The following is a 20552-nucleotide window of genomic DNA, read 5'->3' on the forward strand; positions in this document are numbered from 1 at the left end:
CACCATGACAATAGGATTATTTTTCATTATTTGAAATAAACTCATTGTATGAAGTCTAAAATTGTATGCATGGATCTTATGTCAAAATTGTTTTAATTGTTCGTACATTATGGTGTTGAACTTACAGAAGCATTTTTTCAGTGGATTGCCGATATATCCTTTGTTGCACCGGCACTTGTTGGTGTTTGAATCGCAGAAAGAATTCGGCTTGCATTTACCACCACATGGACCTAGGAAAAGCAGTGTGTATTGGTATAAATTCAGCAGGTTAAACAGAGTTAAAATCATGACCTAGGAAACATAGTTAACATTGATATAAGTTTGGTGGGTTGTATCTCAAAGGATAGGTTAATATATTCTTTTATCAACATCTTTCAATTAAAATAAAAACTGCATTGTATATTCAATGGACTATAAAAATGACTTGATACGAAAAGCTTGCACACGCTTTTGCGTAATTATAAAATAGTTAATTTACCTCGTAGGCGAATATCTACTTTACGAACGATGTTTCTCTGGCGTAGCGTTTCTTAATTTACCTAACCTTATTAACATCGCTAACAATAAAAAACAGACTTACGGTCACATCCTTTTAGTGGGTTTCCGACAAATCCAGGATTGCATTCACATTCGTTGTTACTATTACAGAAAGCGTTCTTTTTGCACTTGTTATCACATGGCTCTGTAAATCAAACACACAATTACGTGAATCAAAACTGAAATAATATTCAGTATCCACCACTGTTCCCTACATCTGTGTGAAACCGGATATTACAAGAACCTAAACTATATAGTACTTAATTTCATAACATGATAACAATAACAACAACGAAAATACCGACGAGTTAATATAATTTCAATTCAGACTCAAATTCGATTATATTATGGCAAAATGATGATTTACCCACAGACTCTCCAAGTAAGTTATGTCCCGTTTCCAAATGAGAAGAGAAACTATCGGATTTTGATTTGATTTCTTCTTTGGATTCGATATAAATTTCATGCATTCTTTATAAACGATATTTGATTTCCTGCTTATAGTTTGTCAAGTTATATCTAGTCGAAAGCAACATCTCAACTCATGATTTTAACAGATAAATAAGATATTTTATAAAAGTATAAATATTTTTATTCAACAATAATAACATGTGACTATCATTTAAACTGGATCTTGATTGGTAAGAACAATTTTTATGTGTAGAAATCATATGACACTACGTTATATTACTTACTGGCACATCGTACATAAGGATCACCGACCAACCCCTTCTTGCATTTACACTTGTTGTCAGCATCATCGCAGAAAGCAGAAGCACCACATTTTCCTCCACAAGGAACTGTTGTAAAGATAATCCATGGGACATTTAATAACATCATAAGGACAGATCAATTCAGTTTGTTAATGGTAGTAGTAGAAAGATTGTACAAAATACAGGTAAGTGAATAGCACGTTCGATTTTAAATTTAGATACAGTAGAGAAAAATGAATTAAATAATGATGGTAGGGGTCTACATTTGGAAGCCTAGGAGGCGACTGGGAAAAATCAAAAGTAATCGGAAGAAATGTTAAAATGCATATAGGGATGTGCATTAGTCCCATAGTTTGATAAATTTCCTGATTTTCATATATATCTGATAATTAAAGTAAATTATGTCTCATAAGTTTCGGTTTCCGTCCATAATAATAAAACAGAAACATGTAAATTAAGGTCGGCTGTGTGACGTTTGAAATATCCATTACAACTGCAAAAGTCAAACGTATTTCGAAATGCTATAGTTGGGGCACTTAAGTTATCGAAATGAATCCAAACAGTAACAGCATTCTCCATTTTCAGGAAGCAACAGTTAAATAATGAAAATTTCATATTTAAAACAATAAAGTTAATCGACGGTTAATTTATGAATAGATATAAGTTATCATAATCGTATAATTGACTTGTATAACTGATATACTTGATAGAAGATGATTACTCACGTTCACATCCAACAGTGGGTACCCCGATATATCCTTTTTTACAGTAGCATTTGTTGTCTTTCTTGTTACAATAAGCGTTCTGTTTACAGGCATCGTCACAAGGCCCTGTAAAATCATTATATCTTAAAACATGTGCTTTTCCCGTTGATGCGTTAAAAATAAGTAGCGGTTTGGAGACAGGAAAAAAGGAAGTGAAATGTTAATGAACTTACCATAGTAAAGGGGGAGTTCTGCCCCTTTGTAAATATTTGTTACAAATGTTTGCCTGAATGAAATAATATGGTTTTGGATATATATATATACGTGTTAACTTCAGACACTATTTGTAAGAAACATCAAGAAGAGGTTACATATTTCCATCAATCCTCATATCACAGTGTTGTTGAAGTATTAAAATATCAAGTAAAGTAAGATATCTAAACTTATTTTAACCCTTGATCTTTTTTCCAATTTTGTGGTATTACATATTCCAACAGAAAAGCTAAAGATTCGAGAGTATTATACTCAGGTATCTTCTCCAAATCTCAATAACTTACTGGCACATCGTTTGTATCCGTTTCCAACATAGCCGTCCTTACAATAGCATTTGTTGTCACGCCCCTTACAGTAGGCATTTTCAACACAGTTTCCTCCGCATGGCACTATAAAGCAAAGACATCATATCATTTCAAAACCAAACATTCTCCTTTTTTCAAGGATATTAGAGATGTAAGTAGCTCTATTTATCATATCGAAATAAAACACATAGAATCATGAAAAGCGTACTTACAATCACAGCCATCCTTAGTTGGGTTTCCTACGTATCCTTCTTTACAATAACATTTATTGTCAGCAGCATTGCAATAAGAGTTCTTCTTACATTTGTCATCACATGGCTCTGTAATTAAAAGGAATAATTCCCAACAATGTTTAACAATACCTAAATAAGGGTTTGAAAGCGTACTTTACTGGTGCTTACAACGAGGCCCTAAATGAATGATTTTTTCGTAGACAAAGTTGTTAATACCGAGGTAGTGGCCAAAGGTTTTTAATTTTTTTTTTTTTTTTTTTTTATTAGAGAAACACACTCTCTTCACGCATCTCTCCATCAGTTTATTTGACTCTCCATAACTTGTATAATCATATCTATATTTCAGACTTTCTATTTGCTTGTTATTATCATTCTTGTTTCAATTTTATAATGAAGATACTAAATTTTTTAATCAACATTAATTTCTCTTGATTGGATAATTTTGATGGGGATACATTAAGCAAGATAATCGAGAAAATCACTTAGACAAATTACGTACTTTTGCATCCTTTTAATGGATCTCCAATAAATCCACTGTTGCATACACATGTATCGTCCGACTTTCTACAGTAGGCATTGGCTTTACATTTCCCTCCGCATGGTTCTGAAAGCAATGCATATATACACTATAAACACTATACAATTGACAACTAAGTTAACATATATTTTGATATTATTGTTGAAACAGTTAGTGACACAAATATTTCATACCTTGATTTTAATATAAACAAAATGCCGATGGTTAGCCTGAAAGTACATATAATTTGATGTTTGATATTAGAAATAGCAAATTTATTAATTCCTATATTTTTTGCATGTTAATGCTGCTGATTAAGGTTTATGTTGTGAAGACGTCTAAATATTCTGAGGATGGATTCAAAGAGCGGAAACTTACTGTCGTCGTTAATTATGGTAACGGTTGTTGTGTCTTTAGGTCCGACAGATCCACCACCAACAACAGATGTCAAAGTTATGGAGAAGCTCTCATCTGGTTCAAATTCCTGTAACGTGTTAACATATATAAATTCAGAGACACTTGATCAACAATAAACAAGGTGTCAACACAATTATAATCCAAACTCAAATTGAACAAAATTACAGCAAAATATAAACAAAAGAAAAATTTACACTAATGAAAAAGTACAAGAACAGTAAGACCATGTGTTTCGGAAGAGTAACCGGTTTCTGCGTCACCAGGAATGAAAATCTTGGTAAGTCAAAGTAAGTAATGTCACGTTCTCAAATGGAAACAAAGTATACAAATTGGAATAAACAGGTATATCGAGATAATGGAAACAGGCCCCTGAATATCGGATTAACTAGGATATAGATTGGGGATGCAGGGATGCTGCTATCCAGAAATGATAAAAAAAATGTCTGTCTGTCATGTTCTTGATTTCCAATTCTGATGGTTTTATGTACGTGGTCAAAATTTCATGTTATTTAAAGACAAGACGTCATTAATCTTTTTGGGAGAGAAATTTGTGGAATTTTCAAGTCCTTTGTGAACTGTTTCGATAAGCTCTTCGATAAATTTAGCCTCGTAAGAAAACAAAAAAAAAGGTCAGCCAACTTAGAGGCACACGTAGATCTCATAGGTATGCCAATAGTCTATTGGAAGAGCTTACCTCCAAACGAGACGACGATGTTGTCAACCAGAAACTCGATCATTCGGAAATCTTTAAGTGTCGTGTGCATCTTGTATAGTTTTCTATATCATACTGATATGATTTATATAACTTTTTTCATTTAAAGATTTTAATTGATCCTATGCATTTTTGTAGACCACTTTTGATTGAAGTCTTGTATGTTACCAGTATCTTATCATACCTGATCATTGATGATTTTAATACTAATGAATTCCACGGAGTCCTTATTTCCAAACTGGAGAGAACCTGTAGTGTAAGTGAAATCAGCTGGACTTGTGGCGGTTATAGAAGCAACAGCAAATGATACTGTGATCGATCCGCATGTTCCTTTCTCTCTGATAACTTTGACTTTTAATGTTCCACTGTTTTCTTTCACAGAGTAGCTTGACTCCGCGAAGGAGACAACACTTGGTTCTGAAAATGAAAATGATTTTGTATTTCTGATAACGTTTGACATTTATAGAAGATTTTTAAAATATGCAAACAAGTGAATAGCACCTTTTAATACAAATTAAGAATTAGATGCAGCAAAGGCATCCTAAGCTGGTTCGTCCTTCTAGGAAATGATAACTTACGATAGGTGTCTTAATTTTTAAATTTAGGAACGACGAAGGAAAATTAAAAATGCTAAAAAAAATATAGAAATATGAAATTTGATTTTACATTTCGCTTACGTATAGAATGTTATTGTGTGAAATGTGATTACATTTTAAACATAGTAATTTGCAACAGTATGAACATATTCCTACTTGAAGGTGATATTTTGTCATAAGGTACATCACTATGTACTTTCATCTTCATTAAGCCTTTAATCTCTCCAAGATATTGCCAATGTTTAAACGTATGGATCCCTAATTATATTTTTAAAAATGTAAACGTCATCTGCTGTTGCCGCGAATGCAGCCATTTCTGCAAGGACGTAAAATACAATGCAATATACAGACACTTACCATAACATTTCTGTGTGGCATCACCAATAAGACCAGCGTTACAACGGCAGGTGTTGGTATGACTGTCACAGTAGGCGTTTGATACACAATTACCCCCACAAGGCACTGCAATCAATATGTGTATCAGCTGTATAAATGATGCTAGTGAGTACAACTGGTAGGAATCATCCTTGTCTACGTTACAAGTTTATTACATACGTTCGAATGAATTTCATTTCAAGTAGTAATATGAAGAGTAAAAAGTTCTTATTTTTTGTGGAATTATATTTTCCACTTTTTTCGAGGATGGAATAGTCTCTGAATAAAAAAAACGGATAAAACTTTATGACTTCTACATTCAAAGCACAAGTTTTGCCTTCAAGTTTGTTGAAATGAAACTGAGAAGGCAATAAACTTTTTGTATATGCTTTCCACGCAAAAGAGTTCGTGCTAGAATATCAAAAATCTAACTACAGTTCCTGTGTGTCGTAAATAAAGTAGGTTATTTCAAATGCGCTGTCATCGTTCGCGTTTGATTGCGCTGAAATTTCATCGCGCTGTATGCACGCTCATAGTATGTTGTGATATTTATTGATTGATTTTTTGTTCGTTACTTACATTCACATCCTCGGTAGGGATCTCCTATATAACCCTCTTTACAGTAACATACAAATTCCTGTACGTTACAAAAAGTGTTTTCTCCACACTTATCCCAGCAAGGATCTGCAGAAAAGAAAACCAAAAATACATATTTACATGTGTCGAAGAAATCATTAAATCATTCTTTTCAGTGTACACGTTTCAGAAGTTACTTGATAACAATATTTGAAAAAAAAAAATGTTTATATTGGAGTAAGCATTAAAGGGCAAGCTAAATAAAATGTGTTTACTTCGCTGTAGACAACAATGGACATGTTTGATGAGAGTTTGTTTACTTTGCCCAGAACAGCCATGCCAAATTTTGATTTATGTTTATATTGGAGTAAGCATTAAAGGGCAAGCTAAATAAAATGTGTTTACTGTAGACAACAATGGACATATTTGATGAAAGTTTGTTAACTTTGCCCAGAACAGCCATGCCAAATTTTGATTTATGTTTATATTGGAGTAAGCATTAAAGGGCAAGCTAAATAAAATGTGTTTACTGTAGACAACAATGGACATATTTGATGAAAGTTTGTTTACTTTGCCCAGAACAACCATGACAAATTTTGATTTAAAAAAATCATCTGCGAGACCTCGCAAGCTCTGAAAAGGCGGTTTGAGAAATTTTCGCTACATAGAATTTCTCGAATCATTTCATATTATACCATGCGAGACCTATCATGTACTACAGTTGTCCAAGTTGAATTGCTATTGATTCGAGTGCACTAAATGAAAACATTATAGATGAAAATAGATGACATCATTTGTTACATTGAAATAACGGTTAACTACATCAATAAAGTTGAAAATCATATTTAATAAAACATGTCATGCCATATCCCTATATAATTAAAATATAATTCAAAGGTAAGAATCCAAACATACTGTCACATGGGTGTGTGCTATGTCCTTTGTAGTTGGGCTTGCATACACATCTTCCGTTAATCAGATCAGCATTTTCACAGCAGTGGGTTTTACCTCCTCCAGAACCACCGTGTGAGGAACCACCGTACACATCACCGCCGACGTCACCTCCGTATAGGGCAGCATCGTAGTGGTCATAATCGGCATCTGTAAAGACATAAACATGTCATTTTACTTTAACACTATTTATGGCATTACGTTATAAAGATACACGGAGGGCAATTTTCTGCTATCACGTAATGGTTTATCTTCTAAAGATCCTTCCCTTCATTGCAACTCTATTGCGTATTGCGTTATAATAAACGGCATATAGCAGGACCAATTGACTTACCATGCATTAACTGACATACAAAATGTCTTCTTATCTACATGGTGCGATCATCATGACCTGGAAGCATACACTCAAATTGGTGTCGATTTCGTTTTCAAATGGAAATGATGTCTGCTTAATATGGAAATGCAAGAATCCTTGGACTATATCTGAATGATATCGAACTCGTTATATTTAAAACGAAATGTTATGTATGAGAATTTGAGAAGTCTATCTTTCATGTATATGAAAAGAATGACGTACACATCAAGTGGAGTAGATAATCGACCGAATATACTGGGAAGCTGAAAATATTCGCGGGTTTTACTTTCACTGTATACGTAGCTATTAACGATTTTTATAATGTACCAGAATCTCAGAAAAAGACTATATATATAAACATACTGTTTTGTTTATTGCTATAGGGGCGTTGCGTAAATTTTGTTAGCTCAAACCGGGACATCCGTAAAATATTAGCCAACAGACATTAAACAATCATTCAGTAAGAGTGAAAATTTCTTAATAATTCCGCTTTGTAGTATATTTACATCTACACGGGTCAAATATTAGAAACAAAACGAAACAGTTCTTTATGAAGGTCTGTTTCCACACTAATTGGATTGGAAATTATCGGACATAAAAAGCATGATTAAAGTTTAAAGGGTTTTGACAATGATTCTGATTTTCGTCTGATAACAATACAACACAGATGACGACGCCACTCAAATATGCCCCGATACCTGTTTCCGGTAGTCGAACGTACTCGTTGCATATGAGTGAGAAAATTAATCAGGTGACCAGTCACGTGGGGCAAGCGATATCAAAGTGTAGAAGGCAGACACTTCTCATAGGATCCTATTTTTTTCACGATGACTTTGATAGAAAGTGCACTATACACATTTTACTAAACACTATATAGCTTTATACAAAGTTGAGCAAATGGTATTGTGAAGACAGAACCAAATTAGTGGGAAATTCACATCGAAGGATCGTGAGTCGGCGATATTCAATCAAACATGTACGTACATCTCCGAATACACAATCGTGGTCAGAACAGCTGTTAGTATTAGGATATAACTTTTTGATATGTGACATTTATACGGGCATTCGATATATTTTTCTGATTTCAGCTCGTCAGTTCCGGTATAGATTAGAATAGGTATAGAACGGTATTGTGAGAGAGGTATTTACACATTTACAATTTTATAAATTACTGATGTCCATATCACGTACGTACTTTGCCTGGTGTAACGGAAATGTTAAGATAGCATTTGCATATACATGTCCAGATTATGATATTTACGTGTGCACAAATGTAAAAGAAAGAATTTCGATAAATAATTTACAATCTAAGGAAGAACGAAACGGCCGCCGAACATGCAAAAACAGTGGACCCTGACATTCCGTTTTGTTTACATTGTGATTAAAACAAGTATAGAAAAAAAACACCATTTAACTATTACACAGGTCACGTCTATGTTCACTTACAAACGTTCAATATCGTTTTAAACCTCTCTTCGTTTGTAGTTAATGTATGACAGCGAAAATTGAAGTTTTAAACTTTTTCTTTTATTAATTTGGTATTAACAACATAGACGTGACATGTGTAATAGTATCTTATTAGGTAAATTTAGGTAAACAGAGTATTACTATCGCCGAAGTGACGTCGGAAGTAAACTATATACCTTCTTGCATCGTTTTAAATTCAAATATGATATTATGAAATATCGTAGCTAATTTGTGTAGAAAATTGCGTTAACTGATTCATACTGACCATGTCCTGAGTTTTTAACGAATTCTCAAATTACTATACAGGACGGGAACAGACGTCACTGTAACATATGGGGTCCATTACGTTAAATTACAAACTGTCCATGACGTTTGTATTTCACGAACTGCTGTGCCTTGGTACAACTTATCCATTCTATGTACATTTAACTTGATCAGGTACCTTCGTTAATCTTTGAAAAGCAAGTTGAAAAACAACATTTTACAACAGGAGACAACTTAAATGTACAATCGTAGCCTTATATACTAAAGTTATACAATGAAGGTGAATATCATATGTTTCTGCATATACATAAAATAAAAATCATTCATTGTAATTAAAAGGGTACTTACATGCGGCAGCTATCAGCACACATATCAAGAGGACAAAGCCTTGGGGTAATTGTCCGATGGCCATTTCTGGGAAATTTTGGAGCCAACTCGATTTTGAGATGGAAATGTTCTTCTTTTATAATAAATGTACACAAGATTTGACCAATCGGGAAGCAGCATCAGCAACATCTGGTAAGGAATGGTAAACTCATGTTGTTTGGGCCGCTTTTTAGAAGTCAAGCGTACTGACTTAACACAGCGATTAGTTCACTAAATGTTTATATGCTAAACAGATATAAACAGATGACCTAAACATTTACGAAACATGTTCAATCGGTTTAAGCTTCTTTGAAGTAGACCAGATGGAGTATTTGTTCTCGTGTTAATACTCCTGAATTACTAACAACAATGGCAAATGCATTTACCGATAACTATCTCAAGTATTTTGCTTAGATGGCACAACGACAAAATAATTATACCTTTTACCAAAATAATACATCCTAATTTAAATGAAACAAAAAATTAATAGGTATTAGCGAATATGTAAAGTGTCTCGTCATATTCACAGTTATATCATATGTATGGATTATATTCAGTTGATATTGTTGCTAATTGCTATGTATCAATACTACATTGAAATATTATCATTTGAATGATTGATTTGTTCAACTGGAAGGGAAAAATCAAGATACAGATGTTGTACAAAGATACAAATATGAAAAACACATATTTCAATACTTTAGACTAACATACAGTCAAGACAATGGTATTGTTGTTTTATCCTTCTGAGACTCGTTAGTGATACTACGAGGCTATATTGTTGAAACCAAACAGAAGACTGAGAAAATCCATATTAGTCAATTTAATTGTCAAAAACTGGGAAGTGCACTAAGCAAACATTTAATCAATTTACTAAATTTCCGTATTGAATTTCTTCAAAACGGATGAGGTACATGTATATATGTTATAACATGCAAAAATATAAGCTAAACACAGTCGTTTTAATCTGACAACTGGTCACTTTCCAGAAGGTTGATACCAATTCTAAGTTCTTATTTGTAACAATATTCATTAGTTATGGAATTCGTAACATTTCATTTGTTTCCCTCCCTGCTTATTTCATAAGAAATTAATTATTTACGTTTTCAAAATGTGATTTTGTATATGCTTGAGATACTAAAAATAATAAATATCAGATAATGTAGTTTGTATTCAACCTATTATCTCATATCTCCTTATCTAGTGGACATCATAAGGTGTTTATTTATTCTTGCATACGTTTCGATAACAAGATATTTATGTGAGGCAAATTCACTGGCATACTCTCCCTCCAAATATCACAATTATACATGGATAGGGATTTATACACTCAACAAAATCATAATATTCCAATAAATATTGCTCATAATATCATTCATCCAAAACTTAATGAAGATTTCTAGTATGACATCGTACAAGTCATGATGTCCTCCTGAATGCATCTTCACTGAAAATCGACATTTTAACACGAAATAGATATCGCATTTCCCTGCTAATAGATAACGATTTAACTTAACTACCCTGCTCGATTATAAAAAAAATGGCAAAACTCCTTTGCATCAACAAGTTAGGGTTTTTTTGCCTTTTATATAAGTGTATAATAGTGTATATGTATAGAAGGCTTGCTAAAATGGATTAAAATTCTGGATCCTGTAAAAATTTACCAATAGTTTGTTAGAGGTATATGTTTCAAAATACATAGCTTATATCCTACTTTCACAACTCATGGTATGCATATGTCGTAATTGATGCTAACGTTTGTTTCCAACATCACGATTTCTATGAAAGATGTCTCGCCATTTTCCAAGATATAGATTTTCTTTTATTTTTATTGGTGTTTACTACTTTCTCTTTAAATATGTAATAGACGAAAATATTAAAACGATTCAACAGCCCACGGTTTTTAGAATCACTGACGTGTAGTCAAAATTCAATTGGTATTAGATGCTATTCACTTAGTGTTTTTACCATCCGTTCCCTGTTTGATTCATTATCATTAAATATGTTATTATTTGCCCTATTTCAAAAAAGGATGATTGCTCAGTGTATTCAATACAATCAGATATTCTGTGTGAGACAATTATGCTGGTTTGTTATGAAATGTTGTCTGTGGTTTTTCATGACATTAAGGGTCGTAACTATTGATTCTGAGTAGAATTGATTTATAATGAAGATTATGAGGTTAGGACATAATCTACTTCCTTGTGCGACATGAAGTCGGGCTTGTTTGGTAATCGATAGTGTGATTTTTGATGTTATTGGCGTTTACATTTGTCACATTTGGGAACGTGGCATTACAGTTTTTACATGAATTGACCACATCATTCCGTCTTTCTTTATTTCTGTTTATATGTTTTGCCTTCGTTTTATCGAAATCGAGTTTCAATTAAGATTGTCTTTACATGTCGGTCTTTCCTTTGTTGATTTCTAACAATAATAGCTGTCCCTTACTGGTTTTTAATTCAAGCATAGCCTTGTAAGCATTTCAGAAGCACAAACGATATGAACGGAATGTTTTCTATCATACCGTAAAACATCATTTATCAACATCCTCGTTCAATTATTTTGTTATTGAAGTAAAACTGTTTCAATAAATATTTCATGAAATGATGACAGTCGCAATAAGTGAATGTCTCTCACTGCAAGATGTTGTTAAGCTGTTTCAGTCTATTGCTTCGAGGTTTGTTATATCAGATACGATTAGATCGATTTACTTCGAAAATCATCTTTAATCGATGATATGTTTAGGGATTGGTTGCGTATATGTTATGGATAGGTACAATAAGGTAAACACCAAATTGAAGCAATAGACTGATTAAATATTTTCTGTCCTGCAATGTACATTTTATTCAGAATGAATGTTAAGGAGTGTTCATGTATCCATTTTCATTAAACATTATGATAATTCTGTACTTTCATATCATATGAACTTCTATCATCATTTTCAAAAGAATGTGTAGCTTGAAATCTAAAATAGAAACGAAAAACAGATGAGCTTTCCTCGATCCTGATGTTAAACCCATACTTCTTGATTTACACGACATGTATGCAGATTAAGCATCCAATGACCTTATTCTTCCTTGCAGACATTATTACATTTTCTGTATACAAAAAAAAGTCTGGGATTGCTTGATAATAAAAGGAACGTCACCTATACATTATGTTATTTTTCAAAAGACGAAATACTGGCTAATGATGCTTCGGTATTACTATCATTTAGATTGCCTATACGTGTTACGTATTTCCTCCGTTTATACTGGATTCCTAAACTTCATACAAATCCATATTATTAGTAAAGTATTGCTTATTGTGATACTATATCTTCTCAAAATCTTTTCTCCTTCAAGAACATTGGATTTTATCATCCTGTTCATCACTCAAATCTAAACTGAAAAAAGTCTTCGTTCTCTTTTGATCAACGCTTTCTTTTCCAAAAAAGGAAAAAGATTGTACAAATACATGGTTGTGAACTTTTCTGAAGCGAATTTAGTGAAAAATACGTCCAAATCAAAGAAGAAATATATGAAGGAAGAGATCATAAAAAAGATCGAGGTTTTGGTTGACAACATATTCGTTGAGTTTGGTGATAAGAACTTCCAACTACCAGCTGTAGCCTTCTGTTAGCTGACTTGTTTTTGTTTTCATACGAGGCTGAATTAATCACAGAGCTCATCAAATCAGGTCACAAAGACCTTGCAAAGTTGTTTATTTTCACTTATTGATCACGTTCATCGTATATACCCAACATAATTAGGAATCAAAGATATGACTCTTCTACAGCAGTCTCTTATCTCGATCATTTCCTACATCGACATGGACAGCTTTCCACCAAGCTGTAATGGTTTCAATTTCCCTTCTGTGGATTTTCCATTTTTGGATAGCAACATCCCATTATCCCGTACCTATGTTGTTTAGATATCGCAGATGATTCCACGTTTAATAGCCTATTCCCATTTTCATGAATTTCTTGCAAGAAGTCGTCAATGTACGACTGGAGTTCAAAAGGTGTAGGCTAATGAAAATATGGGGAAGTCTTATGATAGCTGTAGAGAACTCATTGCGATATGAGGGAGGACGTATATGATGCTCGTAAGTTTGCCTGTTGGTTCCGTTTTTGTATACGTTGTTGAAATTTGAGAATGTGACACTACTAACTCGGATTAAATGGAACATCTTGGTCTTCATCTCTTTGTTTATTATTATCAGTCGCCTTGTCAGTCTTTTTTAAAAAAAATTTTAATGTTTTGCCCAAGTTTGGTTGATTTTGAGTATGGATTATGTTTCCATGTTTTGTTTATTTTTTCTTTCCCTCTTTACTTTTGTTTAATATGTTTGCGGTGAATTCGACCATGTTATATTTTCGCATGTATGTCACTTATCCAGTAAACTTAAGATCGCTTCTCATATGCTTACATCATGAAATTGATTGTGAAGTCATAATATGGACCATGAAATTACGTGAGAGGGTGAGAAAACAACATACGACCTGGTACTAAAATTTTATAACATGAAAGTATGTAGTTATAAAAAGAATGTAAGAAATATATGTCACAAGTTAGAAATAATAATAAACTTTATTTATTTTGCAACTGCGAAGCAAGTTTTTCCAACTTCTATTAATCATTTTTGTTGGCAAGGATGTAAGCGCGAGCGGGGTCTTAGTGTTGGAGAAAGTCGGAGTACCCGAGGAAAACCCACGTGCTTAAAATATATTAAATTTACAATAAGTAACGATATCCATTAAGACTATTGGTGCTAAAATAATGTTAGGGAATGATGATTGAACAGTTAGCCTAGCTGACCAGTTTTTTTACAAAGAAATCAAGGAATTATAAAAATAAAAAAAAAACACACAAAAAAAAAATATATGATTGTATTTTTAGTGATGACATAATGTTCTCCGATTTTCCTGAAAAAAAGCAGATGGAACGAAGATGGAATAAGTCAGTTTTCCATAAAACATTAGTATATTTTTAGTTTTTTACTCTAATTTGGCATATAACAATTTTAGGTGATTTTTACTGGCGTCTTCTTGTCTAGCGTAACGTCAAACGTTCTGACTCGAAAGATTCCCTTGATATTTGCCGAACTATTTCATGACTGGATCTTTTTGTTTTTAAGAGAATTTAACGGTTTACCGTTAAATATCATACTATATATATGTTATTATATTTGTTAGGCTCTGTGAAATGGGCATGTCAACATCAAATGATATATTTTTAAAACTTCATATCAAAGTCATACTTTTTATCAATAAGTTAATCATGCCCGCGTTTTCTCAGTTAGTGAACATTACATGTATGTCCTGTGCACTTACGTCAGTATTATTACAAGTATAATTTTAATAATTGCTGGCGTTATATATTATTTCAAATTCACGCTTAGCAAAGATCATGAAACTTGAATTTTCTCATCTTCCTTCGTTGATTGTGTTACGATGTCCAATAAATTAACAGAGTATAAAGAAATGTTGGTCTGAAGTTTCTAGATTTGTATTACCTGTCTTTACCCAGTTTGATATGTGTGTTATTTGTACAATTTTGTATGTATGTAATTAATATACATTGCGATCTAGTTGCTCATATAACGTAATTTGTCAATTAGCCTTTATAATCATGTCGAGAATCTCCAGTTGTTCATCAGTACAGCTTCCAAACTTCCTTTTCAGGGAATGTCGTGGAGGTGTAATGGTGAGGCATTTTGGAATATCTTGGCTAGGCAATTTGTTTCCATAGATTGTGAGTTCGAGATCCGGAGTGATCATTATAACATATTACGTAAATTTACTTCCTAAAATTACAAATGGAAACCACATATATATATGTAAAAAAGAAAGGTTCATGATAATATATTTCGCAAATATGCTTACTAGAATAACAAATGGACACCACAGTCAGATTCACCTTGGAGGATTTATTCATTAAAAACAATTATCTTACAGTACTTTTACTTTCAAAATAGTTACATGAAACCAAAAATCTTGAAAGAGCTAGGCAGACATAAGTTGTATACAAGGTTCCTGTACTTACAGAGACTCTCAGTCACTGACACGGCGCAGTCTGTGTTGTCCTTTTTCTTCTGCATTGATGTTTGTTGTTTCAAATTTAATTAGGACTTGTTTAATATATTCTGATTGGGTTACCAAACGAAAAGATGACACGTTTTCAACAATTCCAATCGGAGATTCTATTATGCTTCACATTCGTGAAAAATATAGATACTTTGTCATAATCGTGAAATATATATATTGGACAGAAATCCATGAAATCACATTTATTTTCTTTGAGTGGAATACAATTAAGTCAGTTCTACACATTCCATTTGTACTAGTTTTTTTTTATTTAAAATAATGACAAAGACATACAAATTTATAAAATGCGCCATAATACCTAGCTGTTCCCCAATGAATTGACAGGGTCGTATAGTAATGACAATGCTGAGGCAATATATATTACATGTAAAGCAGATCTTAATAGGATTCTCTCCTGTGTCCGGCCATATTCGTATCTTTAAAAAACAGACCAGAAACATTATCACTATTCCTTGACATATGTCTGGGTTTTTTAAAATCAATTAATGTCCGTGTGCATTTTAAGAATGGAATGAGTAATCAGCAACAAATGTTTAAAACTGTAAAATAAAACAACAATTAAAGTATTTGTGACTGAAGACATTATAAACACGTCCTTGTTAATATAAAAAATGAAGTAATATATGCATACTTTCACACACCTATCATTTATCACGACAACAAGCTACTTTCTTACTTTCATTTGATATTATTTTGTAGGTAAACGCCGTGGGCGATTGAGTGAACAACGTCATAGCTGCATCCGGCTTGTGTTTAACGGTGTCGACATACTGTCGCCCTGAACAAAAAGTTCTATATTCATAGGAAAAAGTTAGGTGATTCTTAGAAATACATCTAAACATAATTACATTATAGGTGCACTTGCAACTGTTAAACATTTGTTGATAATTAAATCGTTTACATTCATTTTATTAATTTTGATCACGACGTTTGCAGCATTGCCTTTCTATGTAGAATGAGACCGATTCAATGTATATCGTATAAAGAACAAACATATACATAAAGTAGGTTATCGCTGCTGCTAAATATCTAAACAAATGACTTAGGCATTTGTATCCAGATAAAATATTTACCTGTGCTTTGCTTTCAAACCTATGAATTAAATAAATGCCCATCCTAGTTACTGATTAACATATATGAAACTGTTAAACAATAATATCTCATAACATTCGACTCGTGAAAAAAAATCGTTTTAAAAATACGATTTCGATAGTTCAAGTGTTAAAAGTTATCTTTGTTCATCTAGCGTATGGCGTGATCTACATTCAAAATACACAACCTATCAACGCGTAGTGACAATAAGATATATACATTTTCTGGTGTGTTCGTGACGAAGCTTATTTACAGATCATAAGATATCGATACTTTCAAAATTTGAGACAGGCCCGAATTATATCTATGTATCATAATAGATAAGTGCATATACAAGATATTTCCATCTTTGTATGATCTACTGTAAACGATGAACTGAGACCTAATGAAGTGCATGTATCAATGTATTAGGAAGAAAATACAAAGAATAAAATCGTAGTAACAATTTAGAATACCATACTCATGCTAATGTTATCCAGTTGAACAGTGCTCACTTTTAAAAAAAATTTCTCCACATAAACGTACTGATGTGTATTCTATATAATACATATAAATGTCTGAAACTAGTAACCAGGATGTTGATTCACAAGCGGTCTATAAATATCTAAAAATAGTAATCAGGATAGCTATGCACAAATGAATCTGTTTTAAATTAGACCCATTAATATCCTGTCAGTTTGAAATATTTCAGTCCTATGTTCTGAAGCTCTACTTTGTTAATACACATTTGTTTCTGCTTATAGGACACACTTGACACATTACTGAATGCTCACTCACAGTCTAAATGCGCTAACATAAAAAAACTACCTCATATAACAACGATTCCCCTATTATTTTTGTGACTTATCTGATAACTTTAACACTATAACTTTAGATGTGAAGAAATTGACGTATTTTGACAATTTTCTCTCCTTTCCATATATTGTTGTATTGTTTTGTATGACGTCTGCACTTGCAAATATGTCATCATTGGTGCTAGTGTCCAAAATGACACCTGCCTGCAAAGGTAAGACTCCGGAATTCGTGATGACTATTAGGTAAATTGTTATTAAAAAATCTCGATTTTGTAAATTATTTACAAGTGAAGATCCTATCTGTTTCGTTAGTGATCGAGAAGAGGAAGAGCTACCCGCCTTCGAAAACCATTTCGTTGATTTTTGATTCGTTATTGGGGAATTCACATACATCGGTCATGGCTAGTGAGTTTACCGCATTATGTCCTCACTAAGGATAGGTTTACTATCCATCCATTCGCAGGTTACAGGCGACCTGGCAATCACAGGTTAACATCATTATCATATTGACGTGTTTTCCTTTGTATTGCCAATAACGGATGTCCTCGTCATCCAACGAATTAAATGAGTCTAGGTTTTATATAGACACATAAGCGATGAGTCCTTCTCTATACATCAAAAATATAATTGTATATCCGCCCAAAACTCACGTATTTGTAAGTGAAATTAGCATGTGTTCACACACAAGAAAACTGAAACAATTAGCCCCGAGAGGCGGATATGTATGGATATAAAAGGAACACTTTATACCGACACCTTTACTGAATCCTGCATCAACATGTCGTTGATATTTCTGTGTCTGACACTTGGTGTACGCCTGATATTAGCACGTTATCAACATCAGGAAATGTGCACTGATACGGGTATAGAGCATGCATTTACTGTCATAGATTATACCTGGCCAAATGCCACTGCTCGCGACGAAGCAATCAAGAATGAAGAATATATCCAGCACAACAACATCATCAGTGGAATGAACGTCTATGAGGACTCGGTCTTCGTCACTGTACCACGATGGCGCCGTGGAGTGCCATCGACACTTAACAAGGTCATCATGAAAGACAATGTTTCAATTCTACAACCGTACCCTGATTGGGAGTCGCAGAAAATCGGCAATTGTAATTCTTTTCAATTTGTTCAAAGTATTGCCATCGACCCTAATACTGGATGGATGTGGATCATTGATACCGGAAGGACGAACTTTTTTGCAATTGATGGAACTGAAACCAAGAATCTCTGCCCAGCAAAGATTGTTATTTACGATATTGCTAAAAATAAGGAAATCATGCGACATATATTCCCTAATGATGTCGCTAATAGAACGAGGACGTTTCTGAATGACATTGTCGTTCAGTATAAAGGGAATAAAGCTCGATATGCCTACATCACGGACGATTTCGAAGAACGTTTAATTGTTTTCGATAAGAAAAGAAATTCGTCTCATTTCTACTCACATCCACCTTCAATGAAGCCGGAACCCGGCAACGGAAATATTACTGTATTGGGTGAAACTATAGAGGTCTCTGATGGAATAAACGGAATAGCATTATCTTCCGATATGAAATACCTTTACTATGGTCAACTTTCCGGCTTCTCTATCTACCAAATACCTACGAAGGTTGTAAGGAAACCTGGAAAAAATTTTAATAAATCTGTCCGAAGGGTTGGTACCAAGCCGGCGCATGCAGCAGGAATGGTATACAGCAAGGACAATATTCTTTACTTCGGCGGACTCGAAGACAACGCTGTGTATAGATGGGATGTGGAAAAGGACAAGAGGAAGCAGAAAAAATCATTCCGCAAAGTGGAAATGAAAACCGTGAACAAATTCATTCAGAACGATACATTAATAAATTTTGTGGATATACTCAATTTTGATCAGAAAGGAAATCTTTGGTTCTCAGTCAACAAACTGCACAAATATTTCCTCGGGACGATGGATTTTTCAGGAGAAAGCGGCCCAAACGTGCTAATTTGGAAAGTATGTGCAGGAACGACTGGGTATTTAGATCGAAGATCCCAACAAAAAGGCTACTACTAACAGATTTCTACAAATCTGACATCCTACTATACAACAGTCGTAAATTATCTTACCATTTTTTGGTGTAATTATTAATGTTAATCATAAATATATAGAGTTGAACCTCGTTATCTCGGAGTCGGCGGGACCATGGGAGAACTTTGACTTATTAGAGTATTCAATTAAAGTAAAATCCAATATTTAGGGTAAAGTTTGGACCGACAAAATACTTCTCCAGGATATTCGAGTTATTACAGCTTACAAGGTTCAGCTGTATTTCATCTCGAAGGTGTACTATTTTAAACCTGCTATGTATCAAGCACGACAGACATTTTAAAGTGCCTACGTTACCTGTATTGTTCGTTAGATGTAGTTCATTTAAGTATACAACAGGAGTAACACCGACGCTGCGGACAAAATTATTTGTCAAATGTTAACAAGTTTAAATGTTCAGTTCGTTTATTGACACATCAAAAAGCTCACATACTGAACAACGATTACAGAACAATTCAAACATCTTACATGTGAATCCGTTTGAAGTTTTAAAACTTTTTCATTCGGCCTATCACAGTCAAATATATGATTTTGTATATATGTGTAAATAATTATTTGGATAAGAAATGTATTATATGTCAGAATCGTTAAATAAGAATATATGTATGTTGATACATATTGCACGTGTATCATACACATTTCGTGTTTTTTAAGAGAAGACATTATGAATATATAGTATATATATATATATATAGGGACATTGCTTCACGAGGTCCTTGTGACTCAAAATAAAGCTGTTTATAATACATGATACTCACATTCTCTGTAATTATTTGAAAAATCTTACTCAGAGGTTTGTTTTGGCCGGAGGAAGGAGACATGTGGTGGGTTGAAGGATGATCATTCAGAACAATGAACAATTGAACAATTATCGTCAGATATTCATGCTGGGAACAATAATGTTGGGACTATCCCAGCTCAGGTACTGAACAACATATCAATAAAAGTGTTTCGAACACCATCGATCATTCTTCTCAGTACCATTGTCATTGAAAAATAGTTATAACGGAAGTAACATAAATACATGTAAATCAAGAACACGAGTATATGGAATTAAACATGAAACAGTTAAAAACATCCACAGGAATACTATAGACATGATGACAGGTTCATGAAGAAAATGGTGATACATTGTCAGAG

The 20552-nt window shown here is 33.4% G+C and overlaps 2 protein-coding genes across 2 annotated transcripts in view; one reads left to right on the top strand and one right to left on the bottom strand.

Annotated features, from left to right (window-relative positions):
* Window positions 1–9407, bottom strand: part of LOC132565493 (zonadhesin-like) — a 32514-nt gene extending 23107 nt beyond the window's left edge. Inside the window, 13 exon segments of the mRNA XM_060230144.1 lie at window positions 126–230; window positions 581–682; window positions 1233–1337; window positions 1976–2080; window positions 2512–2616; window positions 2745–2852; window positions 3265–3369; window positions 3661–3766; window positions 4596–4828; window positions 5365–5469; window positions 5962–6066; window positions 6874–7059; window positions 9344–9407. Of these exon segments, the coding sequence (XP_060086127.1) occupies window positions 126–230; window positions 581–682; window positions 1233–1337; window positions 1976–2080; window positions 2512–2616; window positions 2745–2852; window positions 3265–3369; window positions 3661–3766; window positions 4596–4828; window positions 5365–5469; window positions 5962–6066; window positions 6874–7059; window positions 9344–9407 (1534 nt within the window).
* An 8778-nt stretch (window positions 9408–18185) lies between these two features.
* LOC132565494 (protein yellow-like) lies at window positions 18186–19379 on the top strand. Its single transcript, XM_060230145.1, has one exon. It carries the CDS (start codon window positions 18186–18188, stop codon window positions 19377–19379), a length of 1194 nt encoding a protein of 397 aa, XP_060086128.1.
* The last annotated feature ends 1173 nt before the right edge of the window (window positions 19380–20552 follow it).

The sequence above is a fragment of the Ylistrum balloti genome, unplaced genomic scaffold, assembly GCF_031769215.1.
Source record: "Ylistrum balloti isolate Yb309-2 unplaced genomic scaffold, AGI_CSIRO_Ybal_v1 Utg369724, whole genome shotgun sequence".
Lineage (NCBI taxonomy): Eukaryota > Metazoa > Mollusca > Bivalvia > Pectinida > Pectinidae > Ylistrum > Ylistrum balloti.

Excerpts from the sequence above, each read along its gene's own strand:
- LOC132565494 (XM_060230145.1), top strand. The coding sequence starts at position 18,186 with ATGTGCACTGATACGGGTATAGAGCATGCATTTACTGTCATAGATTAT.